Source organism: Thalassophryne amazonica, chromosome 4 (assembly GCF_902500255.1).
Source record: "Thalassophryne amazonica chromosome 4, fThaAma1.1, whole genome shotgun sequence".
Lineage (NCBI taxonomy): Eukaryota > Metazoa > Chordata > Actinopteri > Batrachoidiformes > Batrachoididae > Thalassophryne > Thalassophryne amazonica.
The window spans coordinates 134,571,791-134,595,343 of NC_047106.1; the positions used below are offsets into that span (position 1 = coordinate 134,571,791).

The 23,553-nt window shown below is 42.6% G+C and overlaps 1 protein-coding gene across 1 annotated transcript in view; it reads right to left on the minus strand.

Annotated features, from left to right (window-relative positions):
• Positions 1-749: 749 nt before the first annotated feature.
• Positions 750-23,553, minus strand: part of rsf1a (remodeling and spacing factor 1a) — a 63,155-nt gene continuing 40,351 nt past the window's right edge. Inside the window, exons 10-17 of the mRNA XM_034168626.1 lie at positions 14,587-14,666; positions 14,456-14,504; positions 14,243-14,346; positions 12,920-12,984; positions 12,088-12,250; positions 10,759-10,970; positions 3,111-3,299; positions 750-2,974 (exon numbers count right to left, since the gene is read on the minus strand). Coding sequence (XP_034024517.1) covers positions 2,214-2,974; positions 3,111-3,299; positions 10,759-10,970; positions 12,088-12,250; positions 12,920-12,984; positions 14,243-14,346; positions 14,456-14,504; positions 14,587-14,666 — 1,623 coding nt within the window. The 3' untranslated portion in view covers positions 750-2,213. The remainder of the gene's footprint in view (positions 2,975-3,110; positions 3,300-10,758; positions 10,971-12,087; positions 12,251-12,919; positions 12,985-14,242; positions 14,347-14,455; positions 14,505-14,586; positions 14,667-23,553) is intronic.

Genomic DNA, 23,553 nt, shown 5'->3' on the forward strand with positions numbered 1-23,553 from the left:
CTGCAGTGACACATACCATCCACACGGTGCAAACTGTGTTTGTTACAGAAACCCAGTTCAGTCAGGGCACCTTTGTGGGGACATTACTTCAACACATTGATGTTTGTTTTCTAGAGCCAAACAGGGCTGAAAAAACAAACAAAAACATTTATGAGTTCACTCTAACCTGCCATAAGTTCTAAAAAAAAAAAAAAAAGGAAAAAAAAAAGGGGGGGGGGGGGGGGGGGAGACAGGCCCCAGTGGAAATGATGCTAATAAATTATTACAATCAAGTTGTAATTTATAAGTTTAACATCAGAATCTTTATCATTGTTGTTGAAAATAGTTGTAATTCATATTTCTATGGGGGAAAACAAAAAACCACATTCAACATTATGAAAAAGTTGTCACTTTATGTCAACTGATACAGAAAACATCAGAAATGGAATGAATGGTTCAAGGTTAATGAGAGTTTGTTGTAACTGTACATCTGTAAGTCTTCTGGCTGCTGCTGTTTGTTCAGGGTCACCACAGCAGATCCAGTGTGGATTTAGATTACCTCATTAAAATAAATTATTCTAAGAAAATAGCTGCAATGTGGAGAATACAGAAAGATATTTCTTGTAAATTCTCTCAACAACTTTTTAAAAACGGTTATTTTGACCTTTATCAATTTTTAAAATCAAGAAATATTGTATTTTAGACTCATAACACTTGAACCCTTTTCTCAAAGCATTACCACGTTTTGAAAAGATCTCCGGGCGTAATGCTGAGTTTGACCTGGGCCCCATGATTAAAACTAAAACAATCAACAGGATAAAAATTAAAACCCACACAGTGCAACTATTGTTTCGACCATTCTGTGTTTGTACATTAGAGTACCTAAACTCAACAGCTTTTATACACGTCAGAGATCCTCAAACTGTGATTATATCAAAGACGAAGCAGCCAGCAGAGAAACCAAATGCTCATAACATCTGATTGGCGATCAGTGTTTATATTTTGTCTCCCCTGAGCTTCAATCAAAAAAAAAGAGAAAAAAAAAAACAGAAGAAAGCTGTATTTCTTCTTAAAAACACATTCCAATAATCCCTCCAAATTTAATCTCCAAACGTGAGTTCATGTTGTTTTACAGAATCAACAGCAAAGAAAGAAAACAAAACGTGCTGCTGAAGCTTCGCACGAACCCTCCTCTCCTTCATATAGAAAATAGAACACTATACTTTACAAGAGGACAGGACGTCTATTATCAGAGGAAGAACAGTGCACGAGCAAACTATGTACAGGAAATGTGACCAACTCTGTCAAAGTGACCAGTGTGAAGCCAAACCCTGTGGCTCTCAGAGTGCGCCCTCGCCATCGTTCCTTCGCCTTATGTCAAGTAGCCATTGCACAGCCTCAGCCAATCAGCTTCAAGACCGTTCTTCTTCATTTACCTCCAATAATGAGGCAACACTGTCACACCTGTGGCTTGGTTTAATGACAGAACATAATTATGAATTTGTATTTTATGCTCTTATGGTTACTTGGTTGACTTGTGCAATCATTCTGCACAATATACATTTGTGTGTATATAATAATAATAATAATTAAAAAAAAATCAAGCTCCAATTCTAAGGGAGTTCCCCTTTGGTGTAAAAACTTTCTCTTGCATTGAGAAAACTAAGCATCCATAACTTTTTTTCTAGCAGGTTATGCTTTCTTTTGGCCACTTTCACACCAAGTCTACAATTTCATATTTACAACAAAGTTTGAGCATGGGGTCTGAAGGCAGACTGTGCTCAGGCTGTCAATGGCACGCTCCTGGCTGGCAGCTTTAAGTGCTATGAGAACAAGAGATTTTGAAATGATATACACTACAAATGAGCTATTGGGTCCATTTAGATCACACCCAGCTGGGGCGTGTTTGCGTCACCATGGGCCACTGTGTTGGTGATAGACTCAGAAAAACAAAGAAGGTACGGCTTGGGGAAATGAGCTCAAACCCTGTGTGTGTGTGTGTTTGAGATGCTTTTGGTCCAATGTGCTGGCGGTGACGCTGAGCTTAACTGGGTACCGTTAAGTTATGCTGATGGTGTGTGGTGATGATGGAGAGCACGGCACCATCATACAACAGCAAGGAAAAGAAAAGGTGAGAAGAGAAAGAGGTAGGAGAAGAAGGGAGACGCATCAGATTTTAAAGATGGTGAAAGGCCTGACAGTGGGGGGGGTGTTTATTTACATAAAAACATCTATCAGGACTGTGGACTGTTCTGGAGGGAGTTTAAAGAGTCCGACTCCTCCTCCTCATCATCAGGAGATTCTGGGTGTAAGGGTCCATTCTGTCTTTCCTGTGGGGCTATTCTTGCACTGTGTCCTGCAGAACTGCCCCCATCAGGCACCGAAGACCCTCTGGAGGTCCAATGTCCATTTGATGGGGTGGGGTCATCGCCCCTCCCCATTTCCTGTGTGACACTGTCTTCATTGTCATCGTCTGCAGAAACCCGAGAATTCCCCTCTGCTTCTGAAAACCTTTGGGTCGTCGCCGTCTGAACTCCTTCCTCCTCATCTTCTCCTTCATCTGAGTCTATGCGGTTGAGTCTTTTCCGTATGGGCCGATCCTCCTCTGAGGTAGAGTCCGAGTCCTCAGACCCTTCCTCGTCATCCTCGTCATCAGTTGAAGGCCGCCGATTCTTCAGCATCTGAGCAAGTCGTCTGCGCCTCTGCTGCGAGAGTATCTCTCTCCTCTTCCCCCGGCCCATCTTCTCCAAATCTTCCCCTTCCTTTTTAGTCCTCTCTGGTGTCATGTCTGTTTTTTCATCCTCCAGTTTTCTTTTGGGTTGCCTCCTGCTCTCTGTGTCACTATCATCCTTGCTGTCCTTGTACCGCCTTCTCTTTGGTCTTGTCATGTATCGACTGCAGGCCTCCCTCTCTCTTTTCCTCTTTCTCACCCTTCTTTGCTCATCATCGTCTTCTTCATAGTCATCCTCCTCTGAGTCCCTGGATGAAGGTGACTCTGAGAAAAGAAAAGAAAAAACAAACAAACAAACAAAAAGAGAGCAAAGGGTTTGTTGGGTGAAAGTTACATTTTAGGTCCTGCAATGCCAAACGAATGTTCCATTTTTGCCCCGTGGCTACTACAGGTAACAAACCATCACTATAATCACTGGAGAGGTGTTCCTTGCGTCGGCTGCCATGGGGTTTATCTTTGGCAGAACCTGGAGAGTTATCTGACGAATCAGAAGCTTCATAGTAGTTGACCTGCTGTCGCTGGCCCCGCCTCAGACCCAGCCTCTTTTTGTCCATGTCACTGTCAGACATGTTGCTGAACTGGTCGGAGCCTGGCAAGGACAAAGAGAGGAAAAGATACTTAAAGTTGTGTAAACAACAGAACATGCAACAGATTTGGTCTGGGACTGCTGTGTGTCACCGCATCCACCACACTACAGAACCACCCTCTGGTTTTGGCATTATGTGGGAAGGAGGAAGACGTTGCATCAGAATTTTGGCTCTCTGTTGGGACTGTTTACACAGAGACTGCTACCTGCTGCTTTGGACTTTGAACTAACAGTCTTTTTCAAGACTTTTTTACTTTTTTTTACTTTTTCACTGTGCTCCAACGCCTAAGGAAGACCTCTAACGGTCGAAACATCGCGACGGAGCACTTTTATCAGCTAACTTTCATCAGCGTTGGCAAGCTAACTAGCTTGCTAACGCTTTCGTTTTTATTTTTTTTTTTCTGTTGTCGTGCGTTACCTGTGCTGCTCCACAGCGTGTCTAGTCGATTTTTATTTTATTTTAGCACCGTTGTCGTGCGTTCGCTGTTGTCGTGCGTTACCTGTGCTGCTTCATGGCCTGTCTGGTGCCTTAATTAAGGCACTCCTTCTGCTGAATCACCTCTAAATTATTTACACATTATTCACTTTGTGTGTTTTTAGGAATCCGCTAGGTGGCGTAGCTACTAGCTCTTAGCCGATTTAGCATGGCGGCTTCTCCTGTCTCTCCCGTACTTTTCTGCTCTGGGTGTGAAATGTTTAGTTATTCCTCGGCCTCCTTTAGCAGTAACGGTACTTGTAATAAGTGCAGCTTATTCGTAGCTTTGGAGGCCAGGCTGGGCGAATTGGAGACTCGGCTCCGCACCGTGGAAAATTCTACGGCTAGCCAGGCCCCTGTAGTCGGTGCGGACCAAGGTAGCTTAGCCGCCGTTAGTTCCCCCCTGGCAGATCCCGGGCAGTCGGGAAAGCAGGCTGACTGGGTGACTGTGAGGAGGAAGCGTAGCCCTAAACAGAAGCCCCGTGTACACCGTCAACCCGTTCACATCTCTAACCGTTTTTCCCCACTCGACGATACACTCGCCGAGGATCAAACTCTGGTTATTGGCGACTCTGTTTTGAGAAATGTGAAGTTAGCGACACCAGCAACCATTGTCAATTGTCTTCCGGGGGCCAGAGCAGGTGACATCGAAGAACATTTGAAATTGCTGGCTAAGGCTAAGCGTAAATTTGGTAAGATTGTAATTCACGTCGGCAGTAATGACACTCTGTTACGCCAATCGGAGGTCACTAAAATTAACATTAAATCAGTGTGTAACTTTGCAAAAACAATGTCGGACTCTGTTGTTTTCTCTGGGCCCCTCCCCAATCAGACCGGGAGTGACATGTTTAGCCGCATGTTCTCCTTGAATTGCTGGCTGTCTGAGTGGTGTCCAAAAAATGAGGTGGGCTTCATAGATAATTGGCAAAGCTTCTGGGGAAAACCTGGTCTTGTTAGGAGAGACGGCATCCATCCCACTTTGGATGGAGCAGCTCTCATTTCTAGAAATCTGGCCAATTTTCTTGGATCCTCCAAACTGTGACTGTCCAGCGTTGGGACCAGGAGGCAGAGCTGTGGTCTTATACACCTCTCTGCAGCTTCTCTCCCCCTGCCATCCCCTCATTACCCCATCCCCATAGAGACGGTGCCTGCTCCCAGACCACCAATATCCAGCAAAAATCTATTTAAGCATAAAAATTCAAAAAGAAAAAATAATATAGCACCTTCAACTGCACCACAGACTAAAACAGTTAAATGTGGTCTATTAAACATTAGGTCTCTCTCTTCTAAGTCCCTGTTGGTAAATGATATAATAATTGATCAACGTATTGATTTATTCTGCCTAACAGAAACCTGGTTACAGCAGGATGAATATGTTAGTTTAAATGAGTCAACACCCCCAAGTCACACTAACTGTCAGAATGCTCGTAGCACGGGCCGGGGCGGAGGATTAGCAGCAATCTTCCATTCCAGCTTATTAATTAATCAAAAACCTAGACAGAGCTTTAATTCATTTGAAAGCTTGTCTCTTAGTCTTGTCCATCCAAATTGGAAGTCCCAAAAACCAGTTTTATTTGTTATTATCTATCGTCCACCTGGTCGTTACTGTGAGTTTCTCTGTGAATTTTCAGACCTTTTGTCTGACTTAGTGCTTAGCTCAGATAAGATAATTATAGTGGGCGATTTTAACATCCACACAGATGCTGAGAATGACAGCCTCAACACTGCATTTAATCTATTATTAGACTCTAATTGGCTTTGCTCAAAAAGTAAATGAGTCCACCCACCACTTTAATCATATCTTAGATCTTGTTCTGACTTATGGTATGGAAATAGAAGACTTAACAGTATTCCCTGAAAACTCCCTTCTGTCTGATCATTTTTTAATAACATTTACATTTACCCTGATGGACTACCCTGCAGTGGGGAATAAGTTTCATTACACTAGAAGTCTTTCAGAAAGCGCTGTAACTAGGTTTAAGGATATGATTCCTTCTTTATGTTCTCTAATGTCATATACCAACACAGAGCAGAGTAGCTACCTAAACTCTGTAAGGGAGTTAGAGTATCTCGTCAATAGTTTTACATCCTCACTGAAGACAACATTGGATGCTGTAGCTCCTCTGAAAAAGAGAGCTTTAAATCAGAAGTGTCTGACTCCGTGGTATAACTCACAAACTCGTAGCTTAAAGCAGATAACCCGTAAGTTGGAGAGGAAATGGCGTCTCACTAATTTAGAAGATGTTCACTTAGCCTGGAAAAAGAGTTTGTTGCTCTATAAAAAAGCCCTCCGCAAAGCTAGGACATCTTTCTACTCATCACTAATTGAAGAAAATAAGAACAACCCCAGGTTTCTTTTCAGCACTGTAGCCAGGCTGACAAAGAGTCAGAGCTCTATTGAGCTGAGTATTCCATTAACTTTAACTAGTAATGACTTCATGACTTTCTTTGCTAACAAAATTTTGACTATTAGAGAAAAAATTACTCATACCCATCCCAAAGATGTATCGTTATCTTTGGCTGCTTTCAGTGATGCCAGTATTTGGTTAGACTCTTTCTCTCCGATTGTTCTGTCTGAGTTATTTTCATTAGTTACTTCATCCAAACCATCAACATGTTTATTAGACCCAATTCCTGCCAGGCTGCTCAAGGAAGTCCTACCATTATTTAATGCTTCAATCTTAAATATGATCAATCTATCTTTGTTAGTTGGCTATGTACCACAGGCTTTTAAGGTGGCAGTAATTAAACCATTACTTAAAAAGCCATCACTTGACCCAGCTATCTTAGCTAATTATAGGCCAATCTCCAACCTTCCTTTTCTCTCAAAGATTCTTGAGAGGGTAGTTGTAAAACAGCTAACTGATCACCTGCAGAGGAATGGTCTATTTGAAGAGTTTCAGTCAGGTTTTAGAATTCATCATAGTACAGAAACAGCATTAGTGAAGGTTACAAATGATCTTCTTATGGCTTCGGACAGTGGACTTATCTCTGTGCTTGTTCTGTTGGACCTCAGTGCTGCTTTTGATACTGTTGACCATAAAATTTTATTACAGAGATTAGAGCATGTCATAGGTATTAAAGGCACTGCGCTGCGGTGGTTTGAATCATATTTGTCTAATAGATTACAGTTTGTTCATGTAAATGGGGAATCTTCTTCACAGACTAAAGTTAATTATGGAGTTCCACAAGGTTCTGTGCTAGGACCAATTTTATTCACTTTATACATGCTTCCCTTAGGCAGTATTATTAGACGGTATTGCTTAAATTTTCATTGTTACGCAGATGATACCCAGCTTTATCTATCCATGAAGCCAGAGGATACACATCAATTAGCTAAACTGCAGGATTGTCTTACAGACATAAAGACATGGATGACCTCTAATTTCCTGCTTTTAAACTCAGATAAAACTGAAGTTATTGTACTTGGCCCCACAAATCTTAGAAGCATGGTGTCTAACCAGATCTTTACTCTGGATGGCATTTCCCTGACCTCTAGTAATACTGTGAGAAATCTTGGAGTCATTTTTGATCAGGATATGTCATTCAAAGCGCATATTAAACAAATATGTAGGACTGCCTTTTTGCATTTACGCAATATCTCTAAAATCAGAAAGGTCTTGTCTCAGAGTGATGCTGAAAAACTAATTCATGCATTTATTTCCTCTAGGCTGGACTATTGTAATTCATTATTATCAGGTTGTCCTAAAAGTTCCCTAAAAAGCCTTCAGTTAATTCAAAATGCTGCAGCTAGAGTACTGACGGGGACTAGCAGGAGAGAGCATATCTCACCCGTGTTGGCCTCTCTTCATTGGCTTCCTGTTAATTCTAGAATAGAATTTAAAATTCTTCTTCTTACTTATAAGGTTTTGAATAATCAGGTCCCATCTTATCTTAGGGACCTCGTAGTACCATATTACCCCATTAGAGCGCTTCGCTCTCAGACTGCAGGCTTACTTGTAGTTCCTAGGGTTTGTAAGAGTAGAATGGGAGGCAGAGCCTTCAGCTTTCAGGCTCCTCTCCTGTGGAACCAGCTCCCAATTCAGATCAGGGAGACAGATACCCTCTCTACTTTTAAGATTAGGCTTAAAACTTTCCTTTTCGCTAAGGCTTATAGTTAGGGCTGGATCAGGTGACCCTGGACCATCCCTTGGTTATGCTGCTTTAGACGTAGACTGTGGGGGGGTTCCCATGATGCACTGTTTCTTTCTCTTTTTGCTCCGTATGCATCACTCTGCATTTAATCATTAGTGATCGATCTCTGCCCCCCTCCACAGCATGTCTTTTTCCTGGTTCTTTCCCTCAGCCCCAACCAGTCTCAGCAGAAGACTGCCCCTCCCTGAGCCTGGTTCTGCTGGAGGTTTCTTCCTGTTAATAGGGAGTTTTTCCTTCCCACTGTAGCCAAGTGCTTGCTCATAGGGGGTCGTTTTGACCGTTGGGGTTTTTCATAATTATTGTATGGCCTTGCCTTACAATATAGAGCGCCTTGGGGCAACTGTTTGTTGTGATTTGGCGCTATATAAAAAAAAAGTTGATTGATTGATTGGTTTTCAGACACCCATGTAGACAACCTGGTTACCCTCGTACCCTCGTGTCTCAAAAGTAGTCGTAGTTGTAGCATCCAAGTCTCACAACCGTACATTAAGACAGGTAGCACCAGGACGAGGGCTGTCACGATTAGGAATTTCTGGAGACGATTAATTGTCAGACAAATAATTGCGACTGACGAATATATTATCTATTTTTTTTAATTTTTTTCCCCTTCTTTATATTCTACTATTGTAGTATAATTACACAACTCTGGAAGAATGTTTGGCTTCTGTGAGTGGAGAAACTGGGAATAGTGCAACATTTTTATTTTTATCTTCATTTTACATACAGTCCCAACTTTTTCTGAATTGTGGTTGTTTCTGTTGCATTTCTGAAATTGTTTCTCCTCATCAGTCACGTTTTGTGCTTAAACACTGCATTAAGCTCAAGATTGAACAAATAAATACCTTTGGAAAATAACAGCTGTTAAAGTTCAGAGTTCTCACCTGCTTTTTGTGATTTGTGCGTCTGAACATTGTTTTTTTTTGTGGCTCAGTTCATTCATATATTCTCATTTTTTAAATATGTTTTTAAAGATATTTGACCGTTTATTTCATCTCATGATCCCATAAATTCAGCATACGACGCGCACATGGTGTGAACAGGACAGTAACAGCAGAATCACACCTTTAGAGAAAGTTCAGAGAGAAGTAAAAGCAGCTTCACGTTTTCGTTTTGTTAACATGTTCACTCGGGTTAAAATCCACTCTCTGCTCCACGCTCGCTGCGCACTGAACGTGTCGCGCCTGCATTCAGGAATCTCCCTCACCCACCCCCTCCCTCGCAGTCTGCAGCCTGTTAACTCTGCGCGCACACACACGCACACACACACACACGCACACACACACACACACACACACACACACACACACACACACACACACACACACACACACACACACACACACACACACACACACACACACACACACAGCTCCACATTTTAGACGGCTTTTGAAGAAGACGGCACTGTTTTAATCGGCTGTCAGCCTCCTTGTTATTGTCCTGCGTTAAGACGAGAGCGAGGCTGCAGCACAATGACGTCAGATTGAGTCGTTTTATGCTTTGTGGATAAAATAAATAATTCACGGTAATCGCGAATATGAAAAATAATTGCGATTGACGAATATTGTAATAATTGTGACAGCCCTAACCAGGACCTTAAAGACTTGGACCTTCATTCTCCTGCAAAGATATCAGCACCACCAAACACCTCTGTCCAGTGATGTCATAACTCCATAAGCTCTTCCTAGGTGTGTCTTGATCCTCAAGATCAAGGACCCACAGACAAGCATGTCACTGTGTTCAACACTTTCACCACAAACAGATACAGTTCTGATGGTCAAGTCAGGACAACCACAAATGCAGCTCCTTACACAGCTTATACAGTGCTGCAATCAGAGCATCCACTGATTGCCCAACGAGCACAGCATCATCCACAAATTCAGGTCAGTAAACCTTTCATCACTGACAATGACATCTAAGTTACTGGACCCCCCCCCAACCTACCACTCAGTCCTAAACAGAGTCTGAGCCAGAACATAACCCAGACAAACATTAGAATCCAGTGGAGGGAAAAAAAACAACCTCCATCTATTCTGCACAGCAATCACAGTAACTGCACACAGGCTACAAATTATTGGGGTTACATGAATTTTTCAGCTCAATAAAGCAGTCGCACTGTCTTACACTGTTGTCACGCTGCCTTCACTTAGAATGAAAAGCATCGTACTGCACCACTCGGCATTTCCATAAACTAGACTCGTCTATTGTTGACATCAGCTTAACTGGCAGCATAGCGACCACTTGTCTCTTGTTGCTGTAAAACATCTAATCTGATTGGAAATGAATGACAGCTGGTTGCTTTGTCTGTATCTTGCAGCTGATGTGACAAAGGGGTGATGGGGTCCCACTGTAAATGCAGCCTTAAACAATGCAGTCAGAGTGTCCTCTGCTGGACAAACTACACAATGACACCATTTCCAACAGAGTGTTTCTCTGCATTAATTTAGTTAAAAAAAGTTTTCATATCAGAAAAAATAACAGCTGTACAACATGTTCATGAAAGGCTCATATCGGCCGATGCTATCAGCCAACCAATATAGTATATAAATGAGACAAGAAGGCTCACAACATTTTGCTGGAGTACTACATTAGACACATTATTATGAGAAGTGTAAAAGTATTTTCAGCTCATCAAGAAACTATGATGGGCCAACACAGTGTCATAGTTAATGAGTTGTATCAACAGGACACAGAGATGATTGAAAAACTGAGCCATTGTACAAAACAATGCACATTCTGATAACACTGATGTGAATCAAGATAATATAAGGGCCAGTGTTAGTCATACTGCAAAGTCTTTTACAGAGTTTTGAAGTCTGGCAGTGAACTCACCAAGGACTTCATCACTGTCATCCTCAGAGAAGTGCCTCTGCCTTCCCTTCAGAGGTTTTCTGGTTCGCCGCTGGATCCTGCTGGGTCTGCGTTTCAGTCTTCCTTTCAGGATACGCCTGGGTCGGGTCCCGCTGTCCAGGCTGCCCACTTCACTGCCCCCATCTCCATAGTCATCATCTGCTCCCGATGCAGCAAAATCCTCCTCATCTGAGCTGTAACAGGAGGGAGGAAAAACAGTCCATTTCTGAGTTCCCACTCACTCTCACACACAAACACACCCTCAACTCTATGACCAATCTGAACGCTGAACACGTCAACTCAGTAGATACTAAGGAGGAGGACATGTATAAGCGTGTCTGCACAGGGATGGGTATCGACTACTGGTTCTTTTCGAGAATCGTTAAGAAATGATTTGATCCACAGATATCAATAGTCTTTTTACTTAATGATTCTCTTATCAGTCCCTTCAGAGCGGCCGTTGTTTTTGAGGGTGTTTATCAGGAAAATTATCATTTCTTTACACTGATTAAAGACCTTGCAGCAGGTCTGTAATCAACCACTTGTGCAGCACGACACTGCTTTGAAGCATGAACCAATGAATCAATGCTTCGATCCGCTGGCTCGTTGGTTCTTTGAGTCGCTGCGCCTGAGAAGCAGCAAGTCTGCTTCTTAAACCCTCTCAAAGCCATTAAAATGTCAATCTTGAGTCACTTTTGTGTGGATTAAATTCACTAACTGAGACTCTTGTCTTGTTGCAGTCAAGAAATGAGAATTGTCCTCTGTTCCATTCGCACAGCTCCAAACACTGTGCTGCTCTCTGCCGAGTCAAGTCAGAGTCCAATCGGAATTATTAACCTCAAAGTAAATCACCGTTTTAAATCAAATGACACCTCTTTCCAAACACTGTAATACAAACAAACTACAATCAACTAAAATGTTTTTTTCCCCTCTCAAAATGAGACATGCTGCATTCTTTATGAATTACACTGATGCTGATGTGCAGTCACCTGAGCTCAGAGGTATGGAGTGACATTTAATGTTTGAAAGGAAATGCTTTTGATGAAAAAACTAGAGTTTATTTCTATTTATGTCCAGAGATCAAGGATCCAGTGACCAATTTCATATTTATTTACTTTAAGACACAATAAAATGTGTCTTAAAGCATACTTTTAGTACAAAGAAAATTCACAAGCGGTATCGATAAGGGAATTGATAAGGAATCGGATCAATAATGTCACTGATATTGATAAAATCTTATCAATACCATGCATAGTATGCACGCACAGGCTTCACTCACATGCACCGCTCTTGTAAAGTCGAGTTAGTTACCTGTTGCTGAGCATAAACTCTTCTTCACTCTCGCCTGCTGTGCTTTCGCTCTCCAGGTCGTTCAATCTTCGCCTCCTTTTGTTCCTTGCAGAAAAGCTTCTCATTGGCCGCTGGCTCTGTCTCCCCTCATCTGACACAATGGTGCCAATATTTTGTCCCTGTCCTAGCAGAGGAGAAAAAAAAAAAAGATTAGGTACAACCATCAGAATTTTAATGAAGCTCCAATCATATGCCACTCTACTAGGTACACCTGTACACTTATCAATGCAAATATTAATACTTACCAATTACTAGATTTGACTTCATCTCATGTTCACCACAGACAGCATCATTCAAACTGATGGTCTAGTGGTAAAGTGGTGGACGTGACTTAGTTCAAACCCCAGGCAGGCCAGACAACAACATTAAGCGTCCTTGGGTAAGATCCTTAAACCCAAGGTTGCTACCGGCCTGTAGTGAGCACCTTGCATGGTAGCACCCTGACATCGGTGTGTGTGTATGTGAATGCGAGGCATTAATGTAAAGCGCTTCGAGCTTCTAATTCACATGGAAAAGTACTGTATAAATGCAGTCCAGTCCAAGTAGCTGCCATTGGCTACGTGTAATGAGAAAGTGAGGCATTTTAAAAAATGTGACACTTTTTAAATCAAATACATTTTATTTATATAGCGCCAAATCACAACAAACAGTTGCCCCAAGGCACTTTATATTGTAATGCAAAAGCCATACAATAATTACAGAAAAACCCCAATGGTCAAATTCCATTTTTGTTTTTTTTTTTGTTTTTTTTTTAAACAAATTCAATTTTAATAAAGGTCATTGATCCACTCACCTGGACAAATATCTCTGCAGTCTTCTTCTATTGCCTCATCAATGGCATCGTCAAAGTCATCAAACCTACAATGCACACAAACAACGAAAATGGAGTTAACTATGTACGGGCCTATGAATTCTGGATGACTGCCAAAGGGCGGTGCTTAGCACCTGGATTATCCCACACTCACATGCACAGAGATCGAGATCTTATCCAACAAAGTCACGTTAGTGGGTGTGACTTTGTTGGAGTAACAATATATAAGACTGTGTCACCCAGCATTCTGTTCTTTCGGAATCTATCAACTAGACTTCAAGTGACAACTAACTCTGTTGGTCATCCTGCTATTCAGGATTTGCATCAAGAAATTCTGTTACACAGCGATGCGAGGGAATGGCAAGGATGATGAACGGCAACTGACACGCGAGGGTTTTTCTCTCCAAATTGATGAATTCACTGATTTTGTGTACGTGGCTCAGCTATGTGTTTTCGTTAGACTAGTTTTTGATGTCATGAATATAAAAGAAAAACTGCTGACCATTGTGTCTTGGAAGGGCACACAAGAAGCACAGGCATTTTTCAAGGTTTTATGGAAGAGCCAGTTGCGTCTCTTCAAACTCGTCTCCATTACAACCGATGGGGCTCCAGCAATGGTTGGATGTACTGCTGGCTTCATCGGATTGTGCAAACAGTGTGAATCTTTCCCAGATGTCCTACTGTATAATTCATGAGCAAGGGATGTGCTGAAAGATTTTAAATATGGAAGATGTGATGGATGTAGCTAACAAGATTGCTTGTTCTGTTTGGACCAGAAGTCTGCAGAGACGATTATTACATGCGCAGCTGGAAGACACAGGTGCAGAACACACACAGATCTGGTGCTGAACACAGATGTTAGGTGGCGTAGCAGAGGTAAATTTTTGAATTGTTTGCCGAAATTAAAGAATTTCTGAAACATTCAACTCATGCTGAATTGGCACAGCTAGAAGGCAGTCAGTGGCTCTTGGATTTAGCCTTTCTTACTGATCTGACTGACAAGCTCAATAACTTGAATCCAGAGCTGCAATGTAAAGACAAACACATCATCAACATGATCAGCTCCATGAACACATTTAAAAGTACATTACACCTGCTATCAAGCAGCTCATGGTTCGAACAGATTCATCATTTCTATGATGTAATAATTTGGTGTTTGCAGTAAATCATCACAAAGGTTGACCAGTGTTGGTGGAAATATGCCCTCTGGGTACTCTTAATCCCCATTGCATATTGTGACCCCTGGACTGAAAGGTGTTATGTATTGTTAAACTACATACTTTTACCTCAATAGGCCACACCCACCTGTAGCTGATGTTCTTTCGAGTTCTGGTTGATCTCCTCCCCAGATTTTTAAGGTGTTTGCTGTCTTTCTTTTTCACAGTTTTCTCTTCTTCCTCATCTTTCTCCTGAGACATCCACCCCCCGCCCAAAAAAAGTTTTAATGGCATATAATACAAACAAGTAAAAACATGTGGATGCACTGTATGCTTTTAAAAATTCATAGAATTTACTCACAGGAATGATGTTCTCCACGCTGATTCCAACATACACGAGCCGCTCCCTCCTGGACAAACGAAGACCAGAAAGTGAAAACTGCTGCATTTGAGACCGTTTATTAGGATGCCAACTGGTTGGATTGTGCTTACCTCCTCTCTGCTCTCTCCTTCTTCTTCAAAACACTGTCCAGATTCTGCAACTGCTCCTCCAGCTTCTCACACAACAGTTTCTTTTGGGAGCAGAAACCAAAAATCAGCTATATTAACATGAAAGATCTGTGATCAAGCTCACAAAATGGGCTACAATGTCAGATAAACAGAGTGGCTTTATTTAACTATCCAATAACATTATTAATTTTCTTTCACGTTAATAAATACCAAAGTAAATTCCCTTCTGATTGGGACGAATTTAACTCCTAAAACTCCCGCTAGGAACTGACCCTAAAATCAGTGATAGGTGGTGCCCTTTTCCGAGGTAAAATTATTAGTAATAATTTCAAATATCCTAAAACACATATTATATTCTTCCTGGTTCTGCTACAGAGCATTGTGTTCTTTATAACTGGCAGTTGTTTCATTAATTGTTAAGCTCTTATTGTCTTACGTACAATTTGTACATGTTCAAATCAAATCATCATTTGTTCATGTTGTCCAAGTCAAGGGATATTTTGTGGATCACCCTCTGTGCATTTGCAGTTATTAATGAGACAAGTTATCTCCACAGGAAGTTAGCTTTGAGTTAGCAAAAGTTAGTGTGCAAGCTAACGTCTACAAAACATCTTCTAAATGACTCCAGAGGTGTTATCAGGTTACAAAAACAGCATTTTCAGTTTTAGAAGTGTTTATTTCTCTCTAGCTTTTACAGAATATATGAGAAGCATGTGTATAAACACATGAAACTAAGCGGTTTTAAGGAGACCGACTGACATCACAGTGCAGCTCTACTCTGATTAGGTCACCCGCATCACTCAAAAACAAAACAGATCAGATTGAAACAGAATGTGACTTTTTTAACCTCTTAAAATACATCAAGGTTAGCCATCTTTGAACTTGTCCAGGGTCTGTGTCCCAAGAATGTTCATTCATGTTTCATTCTGATCTGTTTTTTTGTTTGTTTGTTTGTTTTTTGGAGTTAGCAGGAACGTGTGTGTGTGTATTTTTGTACAAATATTTGCTCATTTTGAAATGGATGCCTGCAACACCCAAAAAAGCTGGGACAGTGGTATGTTTACCTCTGTGTTACATCACCTTTCCTTCTAACAACACTCAATAAGTGTTTGGGAACTGAGGACAGTAATTGTTGAAGCTTTGTAGGTGGAATTCTTTCCCATTCTTGTTTAATGTACGGCTTCAGTTGTTCAACAGTCCGGGGTCTCCGTTGTTGTATTTTTTGCTCCATAATGCGCCACACATTTTCAATGGGCGACAGGTCTGGACTGCAGGCAGGCCAGTCTAGTACCTGCACTCTTTTACTATGAAGCCATGCTGTTGTAACGTGCAGAATGTGGCTTGGCATTGTCTTGCTGAAATAAGCAGGGACGTCCCTGAAAAAGACGTTGCTTGGATGTCAACATGTGTTGCTCCAAAACCTGGATGTACCTTTCAGCATTGATGGTGCCATCACAAATGTGTAAGTTGTCTGTGCCATGGGCACTAACACACCCCCATACCATCACAGATGTTGGCTCTTGAACTTAGCACCGGTAACAATCTGGATGGTCTTTTTCCTCTTTTGTCCGGAGGACATTACGTCCATAATTTCCAAAAACAAGTTGAAATGTGGATTCTTCAGACCACAGCACACTTTTCCACTTTGCGTCTGTCCATTTCAAATGAGCTCGGGCCTACAGAAAGCGACGGCGTTTCTGCATGTTGTTGATATATGGCTTTCACTTTTCATGGTAGAGTTTTAACTTGCACTTGTAGATGTAGCGACAAACTGTGTTAACTGAGAATGGTTTTCTGAAGTGTTCCTGAGCCCACGCGGTAAGATCCTTTACACAATGTTGGTTTTTAATGCAGTCCCGCCTGAGGGATTGAAGGTTACGGGCATTCAATGGTGGTTTTCGGCCTTGCTGCTTACATGTCGAAAGTTCTCCAGATTCTTTGAATCTTCTGATTGCAGACTGTAGTTGATTGAATCCCTAAATTCCTCACAATTGAACATTGAGAAACATTGTTCTTAAGTGTTGGACTATTTTTTCCCACACAGTTGTTCACAAAGTCGTAATCCTTGCCCCATCTTTGCTTGTGAACAGCTGAGTCTTTTGGGGATGCTCCTTTTATACCCAGTCATGACACTCACCTGTTTCTAATTAACCTGTTCACCTGTGGAATGTTCCAAACAGGTGTTCTTTGAGCATTCATCAGCTTGCCCAGTCTTTTTTTGCCCCATCCCAGCTTTTTTGAAATGTGTTACAGGCATCCATTTCAAAATGAGCAAATAAAAAGTAAGTCCCTTCGGCTGCTCCCTTGTTTGCACTCGGGGTCACCACAGCAAATCCAAGGTGGATCTGCATGTTGATTCGGCACAGGTTCAAAATGAGCAAATATTTGCACAAAAACAAAAACGTCTATCAGGTTGAACAATAAATATCTTGTCTTTCTGGTGTATTCAATTGAATATAGGTTGAAGAGGATTTGCAAATCATTGTATTCTGTTTTGGGGCAGCACAGTGGCTTAGTGGTTAGCACTGTTGCCTCACAGTGAGAAGGTCGTGGGTTCAATTCCCGTGGCCTTTCTGTGTGGAGTTTGCATGTTCTCCTCATGTTTGCATGGGTTTCCTCTGGGTGCTCCGGTTTCCTCCCAAATCCAAAGACATGCGGGTTAGGTGGACTGGACTCTTTAAAGTGTCTGTAGGTGTGTGTGTCTGTGTTCGTTTTTTGGGGCTCTGCGACAGACTGGCGTCCTGTCCTGGGTGTACACCGCCTTGCGCTCTATGGCTGCTGGGATAGGCTCCAGCCCCCCGCGACCCTTAAATGGACTAAGCGGTAGAAGATGAATGAATGAATGAATGTATTCTGTTTTTATTTACATTTCACACAACGTCCCAACAAACACAAATTCATCATGTGATTGTGCCTTTATAGCAATATGTGTGCAGCCAATAGCTCTGATTACATTAGGGAAACCGGTCTCGCTGCAAATTGCGCTTTCATGTTGGAATGTGACGTACCTGGATGACATTCTTATTCAGTGACAGCTTTACCTTCAAAGAGTCTCATCCACAACTAACACAAAAGACTCCAAGCTGTCACTGATGTTAAAGGGGGCAATACACAGTATTAGGAACGGGGTTATGTAAACTTTTGATCAGGGTCATTTGGTTAGTTTCTGTTGTCATTATGATTTAAAAACAGTAAACACAGTTGTTTGATAATAAATGGCTTCACCCAACCACTAACTGGAAAAAAGATTTTGTGTTATCATTCATATTCTCTGAAAAATGCCCCCCCCCCCCCCCCCCCCCCCCCCCCCCCAAAAAAAAACTGCCAGGGTATGTCAACTTTTGAGCACAACTGCATATCCACCCATATAATTGCAAACACGCGAGTGTGTTAATTGTTCATAAGTGTGTCTCTGGTGTGCACATCACTGATGACTTCTTGTTTTCACACTATTAACAGCTTCCCAGCACCACCTGTATGCATCTGCAGTGGAACAACAGCTGTGGAAATATGCGTATGCCAGGCATGAACTTGGCATGGCGCACAGCACATGAGGCCCCTAAAGTCCAGAAGGAAGAAGAGAACAGCTCTGTTCTGCAAAATGTGAGGAAAATTTCTTCAAAAACTCCACCATGAGGTTGAAGCTGCAGAAAAGCCCTTCATCTGGTTAAATGTCCTGAGGGTCCAGCTCACCTGCTGTCTTTGAAAACTCACACTTGCTGCTATGCTTCTAAATAAAACAAAGGCTCTTTAAAGAGCAACTACTTTATTTGAAAAAGCTGTTTCTTTTTATGTTTTAACATTAAATGAATGAATTATTAAACATGTCCGTGAAGTCAAAGTTCAGCCAAAGACATTTAGTCCAATTAATATATTTCTGTCCTTATTACATTAAAAGCAATCACACAGTCAATGAGGACATAATCAAATGAAATTCCGAAATTAAAAAAATGATTTCATCATGAGGTTTATGTCACGACTACATGTGCTGACAGCCATCAAATGTAAATGAAATGTGACTGTAGAAAGCACATCTTTAACAAACACACTGGAGTCACTGTTACATCATCTCCTGCTGTCTTTATAATAAATATTTATATACAGTGTTTTTTTTTTTCCTGGTTGAAATGCAGATATCAATTAATGAATCTACCAGTCTTAAAAATGTACTCATTACTTTTCAAGCTATTTTGTCTAAAAATAAATGTAGACAGTTCATTAGCTTGCTTGCCTCTACTGGTGGTTGGCTCTCACTGCGGTATTGTATCACTTCCTGTTCCGGAGCACAGCGGTGTTTTGCTGTATCTGTTAGCTGTTTAATCTACGCAGTTAGATTGATCTACTTAACTAGATAACGATTTGTTTCACAGTGTAATCTTCACGTGCCTTAACTAAAGCACTCCCTCTGCTGAATCACCTCTAAATTACGAGGTCTATTAGAAAAGTATCCGACCTTATTATTTTTTTCAAAAACCATATGGATTTGAATCACGTGTGATTACATCAGACATGCTTGAACCCTCGTGGGCATGCGAGAGTTTTTTCACGCCTGTCGGTTACGTCATTCGCCTGTGGACAGTCTTTGAGTGAGGAGTCGTCCACCCGCTCGTCGATTTTTTTCATTGTTTAGGAATGGCTCAGAGACTGTTGCTTTGTTTGATAAAAATTTTTTCAAAACTGTAAGGCACAACTGAGTGGACACCATTCAATAAATTCAGCTGGTTTTCGGTAAAAATTTTAACGGCTGATGAGAGATTTTGGTCTGGTAGTGTCGCTGTAAGGACGGTCCACGGCGCCTGACGGCGATCTGCGCTTCGAGGCGGCAGCGTCTCGCCGTTTCAAGTTGAAAACTTCCACATTTCAGGCTCTGTTGATGCAGTAAGTCGTCAGAGAACAGAGAACTTTCAGAAGAAGTCGGCATGAGGAGTTTATTCGGACATTCCATTGTTAACGGTCATTTTGTAATGAAAGAACGTGCGGGCAGAGTCGCATGTCGGGCTGGACCCGACCGCGGGGGATCGCGGCAGGAAAAACACCTCCGTTGGAAATCTTAACGGGCAAGTTGGAACATGCCCAAGCTGTTAAACAATTTCTCAGTTACTCACTTGTTGAAAGCCATTAAAAGCCGCCTGAATTCTACAAATGGTTTTCAACACGGAGGTGTTTTTCCTGTCGCGGCGCACACAGATTTGCCGAGTCGTCACGGAAACGACTCGGCGAATTTGCGCGTACGTCTTTCATTAAAAAAATGTCCTTAAACAGTGGAATGTCCGCATAAATTCCTCATGCCGGCCTCTTCTGAATCTTCTCTGTTCTCTCACGATGTCCTGGGTGAATTAAGCCTTAAATTAGGATGTTTTAAGCTCGAAACAGGCCGACGACAGTGCCTGGAAGCGCTGCAGGACGTCCCGCTCCGTGGGAAGTCCTTACACCGACAGAAACACCCCATAATCTCTCATCAGCCGTTAAACTTTTCACAGAAAACCAGCTTAATTTCTCGAATAGTGTCCACTCGGATATTCCTCACAGGTCCAGAAAAAAATTTTGATAAAGCAATGCGCGCCGTCTCGAGCAGCGTGTGAAACAAAGGAATTCAGCCGAGAGGGCGGGACCACATCTCACTCAAGGCCTGCCCACAGGGAAATGACGTCACCGACACGCGTGAAAAAACTCACGCATGCGCACGAGGGTTCAAGCATGATTGGTGTAATCGCATGTCATTCAAATCCATATAGTTAAAAAAAAAATAAAAGGGTCGGTTTATTATCTAAGAGACCTCGTATTTACACATTATTCACTTTGTGTGTTTTTAGGAATCCGCTAGCTTAGCGCAGCTACTAGCTCTTAGACGGTTTAGCATGGCGGCTTCTCCTGTCTCTCCCGCACTTTTCTGCTCTGGGTGTGAAATGTTTAGTTATTCCTCGGCCTCCTTTAGCAATAATGGTACTTGTAATAAGTGTAGCTTATTCGTAGCTTTGGAGGCCAGGCTGGGCGAATTGGAGACTCGGCTCCGCACTGTGGAAAATTCTAAAGCTAGCCAGACCCCTGTAGTCGGTGCGGACCAAGGTAGCTTAGCCGCCGTTAGTTTCCCTCTGGCAGATCCCGAGCAGCTGGGAAAGCAGGCCGACTGGGTGACTGTGAGGAGGAAGCGTAATCCTAAACAGAAGCCCTGTGTACACCGCCAACCCGTTCACATTTCTAACCGTTTGTCCCCACTCGACGACACACCCGCCGAGGATCAAACTCTGGTTATTGGCGACTCTGTTTTGAGAAATGTGAAGTTAGCGACACCAGCAACCATAGTCAATTGTCTTCCGGGGGCCAGAGCAGGCGACACTGAAGGAAATTTGAAACTGCTGGCTAAGGCTAAGCGCAAATTTGGTAAGATTGTAATTCACGTCAGCAGTAATGACACCCAGTTACGCCAATCGGAGGTCACTAAAATTAACATTGAATCGGTGTGTAACTTTGCAAAAACAATGTCGGACTCTGTAGTTTTCTCTGGGCCCCTCCCCAATCGGACCGAGAGTGACGTGTTTAGCCGCATGTTCTCCTTGACTTGCTGGCTGTCTGAGTGGTGTCCAAAAAATGAGGTGGGCTTCATAGATAATTGGCGAAGCTTCTGGGAAAAACCTGGTCTTGTTAGGAGAGACGGCATCCATCCCACTTTGAATGGAGCAGCTCTCATTTCTAGAAATCTGGCCAATTTTCTTAAATCCTCCAAACTGTGACTATCCAGGGTTGGGACCAGGAAGCAGAGTTGTAGTCTTACACACCTCTCTGCAGCTTCTCTCCCCCTGCCATCCCCTCATTACCCCATCCCCGCAGAGACGGTGCCTGCTCCCAGACCACCAATTACCAGCAAAAATCTATTTAAGCATAAAAATTCAAAAAGAAAAAAATAATATAGCACCTTCAACTGCACCACAGACTAAAACAGTTAAATGTGGTCTATTAAACATTAGGTCTCTCTATTCTAAGTCCCTGTTAGTAAATGATATAATAATTGATCTTTTTTTCAAAAACCATATGGATTTGAATCACGTGTGATTACATCAGACATGCTTGAACCCTCGTGGGCATGCGAGAGTTTTTTCACGCCTGTCGGTTACGTCATTCGCCTGTGGACAGTCTTTGAGTGAGGAGTCGTCCACCCGCTCGTCGATTTTTTTCATTGTTTAGGAATGGCTCAGAGACTGTTGCTTTGTTTGATAAAAATTTTTTCAAAACTGTAAGGCACAACTGAGTGGACACCATTCAATAAATTCAGCTGGTTTTCGGTAAAAATTTTAACGGCTGATGAGAGATTTTGGTCTGGTAGTGTCGCTGTAAGGACGGTCCACGGCGCCTGACGGCGATCTGCGCTTCGAGGCGGCAGCGTCTCGCCGTTTCAAGTTGAAAACTTCCACATTTCAGGCTCTGTTGATGCAGTAAGTCGTCAGAGAACAGAGAACTTTCAGAAGAAGTCGGCATGAGGAGTTTATTCGGACATTCCATTGTTAACGGTCATTTTGTAATGAAAGAACGTGCGGGCAGAGTCGCATGTCGGGCTGGACCCGACCGCGGGGGATCGCGGCAGGAAAAACACCTCCGTTGGAAATCTTAACGGGCAAGTTGGAACATGCCCAAGCTGTTAAACAATTTCTCAGTTACTCACTTGTTGAAAGCCATTAAAAGCCGCCTGAATTCTACAAATGGTTTTCAACACGGAGGTGTTTTTCCTGTCGCGGCGCACACAGATTTGCCGAGTCGTCACGGAAACGACTCGGCGAATTTGCGCGTACGTCTTTCATTAAAAAAATGTCCTTAAACAGTGGAATGTCCGCATAAATTCCTCATGCCGGCCTCTTCTGAATCTTCTCTGTTCTCTCACGATGTCCTGGGTGAATTAAGCCTTAAATTAGGATGTTTTAAGCTCGAAACAGGCCGACGACAGTGCCTGGAAGCGCTGCAGGACGTCCCGCTCCGTGGGAAGTCCTTACACCGACAGAAACACCCCATAATCTCTCATCAGCCGTTAAACTTTTCACAGAAAACCAGCTTAATTTCTCGAATAGTGTCCACTCGGATATTCCTCACAGGTCCAGAAAAAATTTTTGATAAAGCAACGCGCGCCGTCTCGAGCAGCGTGTGAAACAAAGGAATTCAGCCGAGAGGGCGGGACCACATCTCACTCAAGGCCTGCCCACAGGGAAATGACGTCACCGACACGCGTGAAAAAACTCACGCATGCGCACGAGGGTTCAAGCATGATTGGTGTAATCGCATGTCATTCAAATCCATATAGTTAAAAAAAAAATAAAAGGGTCGGTTTATTATCTAAGAGACCTCGTATTTACACATTATTCACTTTGTGTGTTTTTAGGAATCCGCTAGCTTAGCGCAGCTACTAGCTCTTAGACGGTTTAGCATGGCGGCTTCTCCTGTCTCTCCCGCACTTTTCTGCTCTGGGTGTGAAATGTTTAGTTATTCCTCGGCCTCCTTTAGCAATAATGGTACTTGTAATAAGTGTAGCTTATTCGTAGCTTTGGAGGCCAGGCTGGGCGAATTGGAGACTCGGCTCCGCACTGTGGAAAATTCTAAAGCTAGCCAGACCCCTGTAGTCGGTGCGGACCAAGGTAGCTTAGCCGCCGTTAGTTTCCCTCTGGCAGATCCCGAGCAGCTGGGAAAGCAGGCCGACTGGGTGACTGTGAGGAGGAAGCGTAATCCTAAACAGAAGCCCTGTGTACACCGCCAACCCGTTCACATTTCTAACCGTTTGTCCCCACTCGACGACACACCCGCCGAGGATCAAACTCTGGTTATTGGCGACTCTGTTTTGAGAAATGTGAAGTTAGCGACACCAGCAACCATAGTCAATTGTCTTCCGGGGGCCAGAGCAGGCGACACTGAAGGAAATTTGAAACTGCTGGCTAAGGCTAAGCGCAAATTTGGTAAGATTGTAATTCA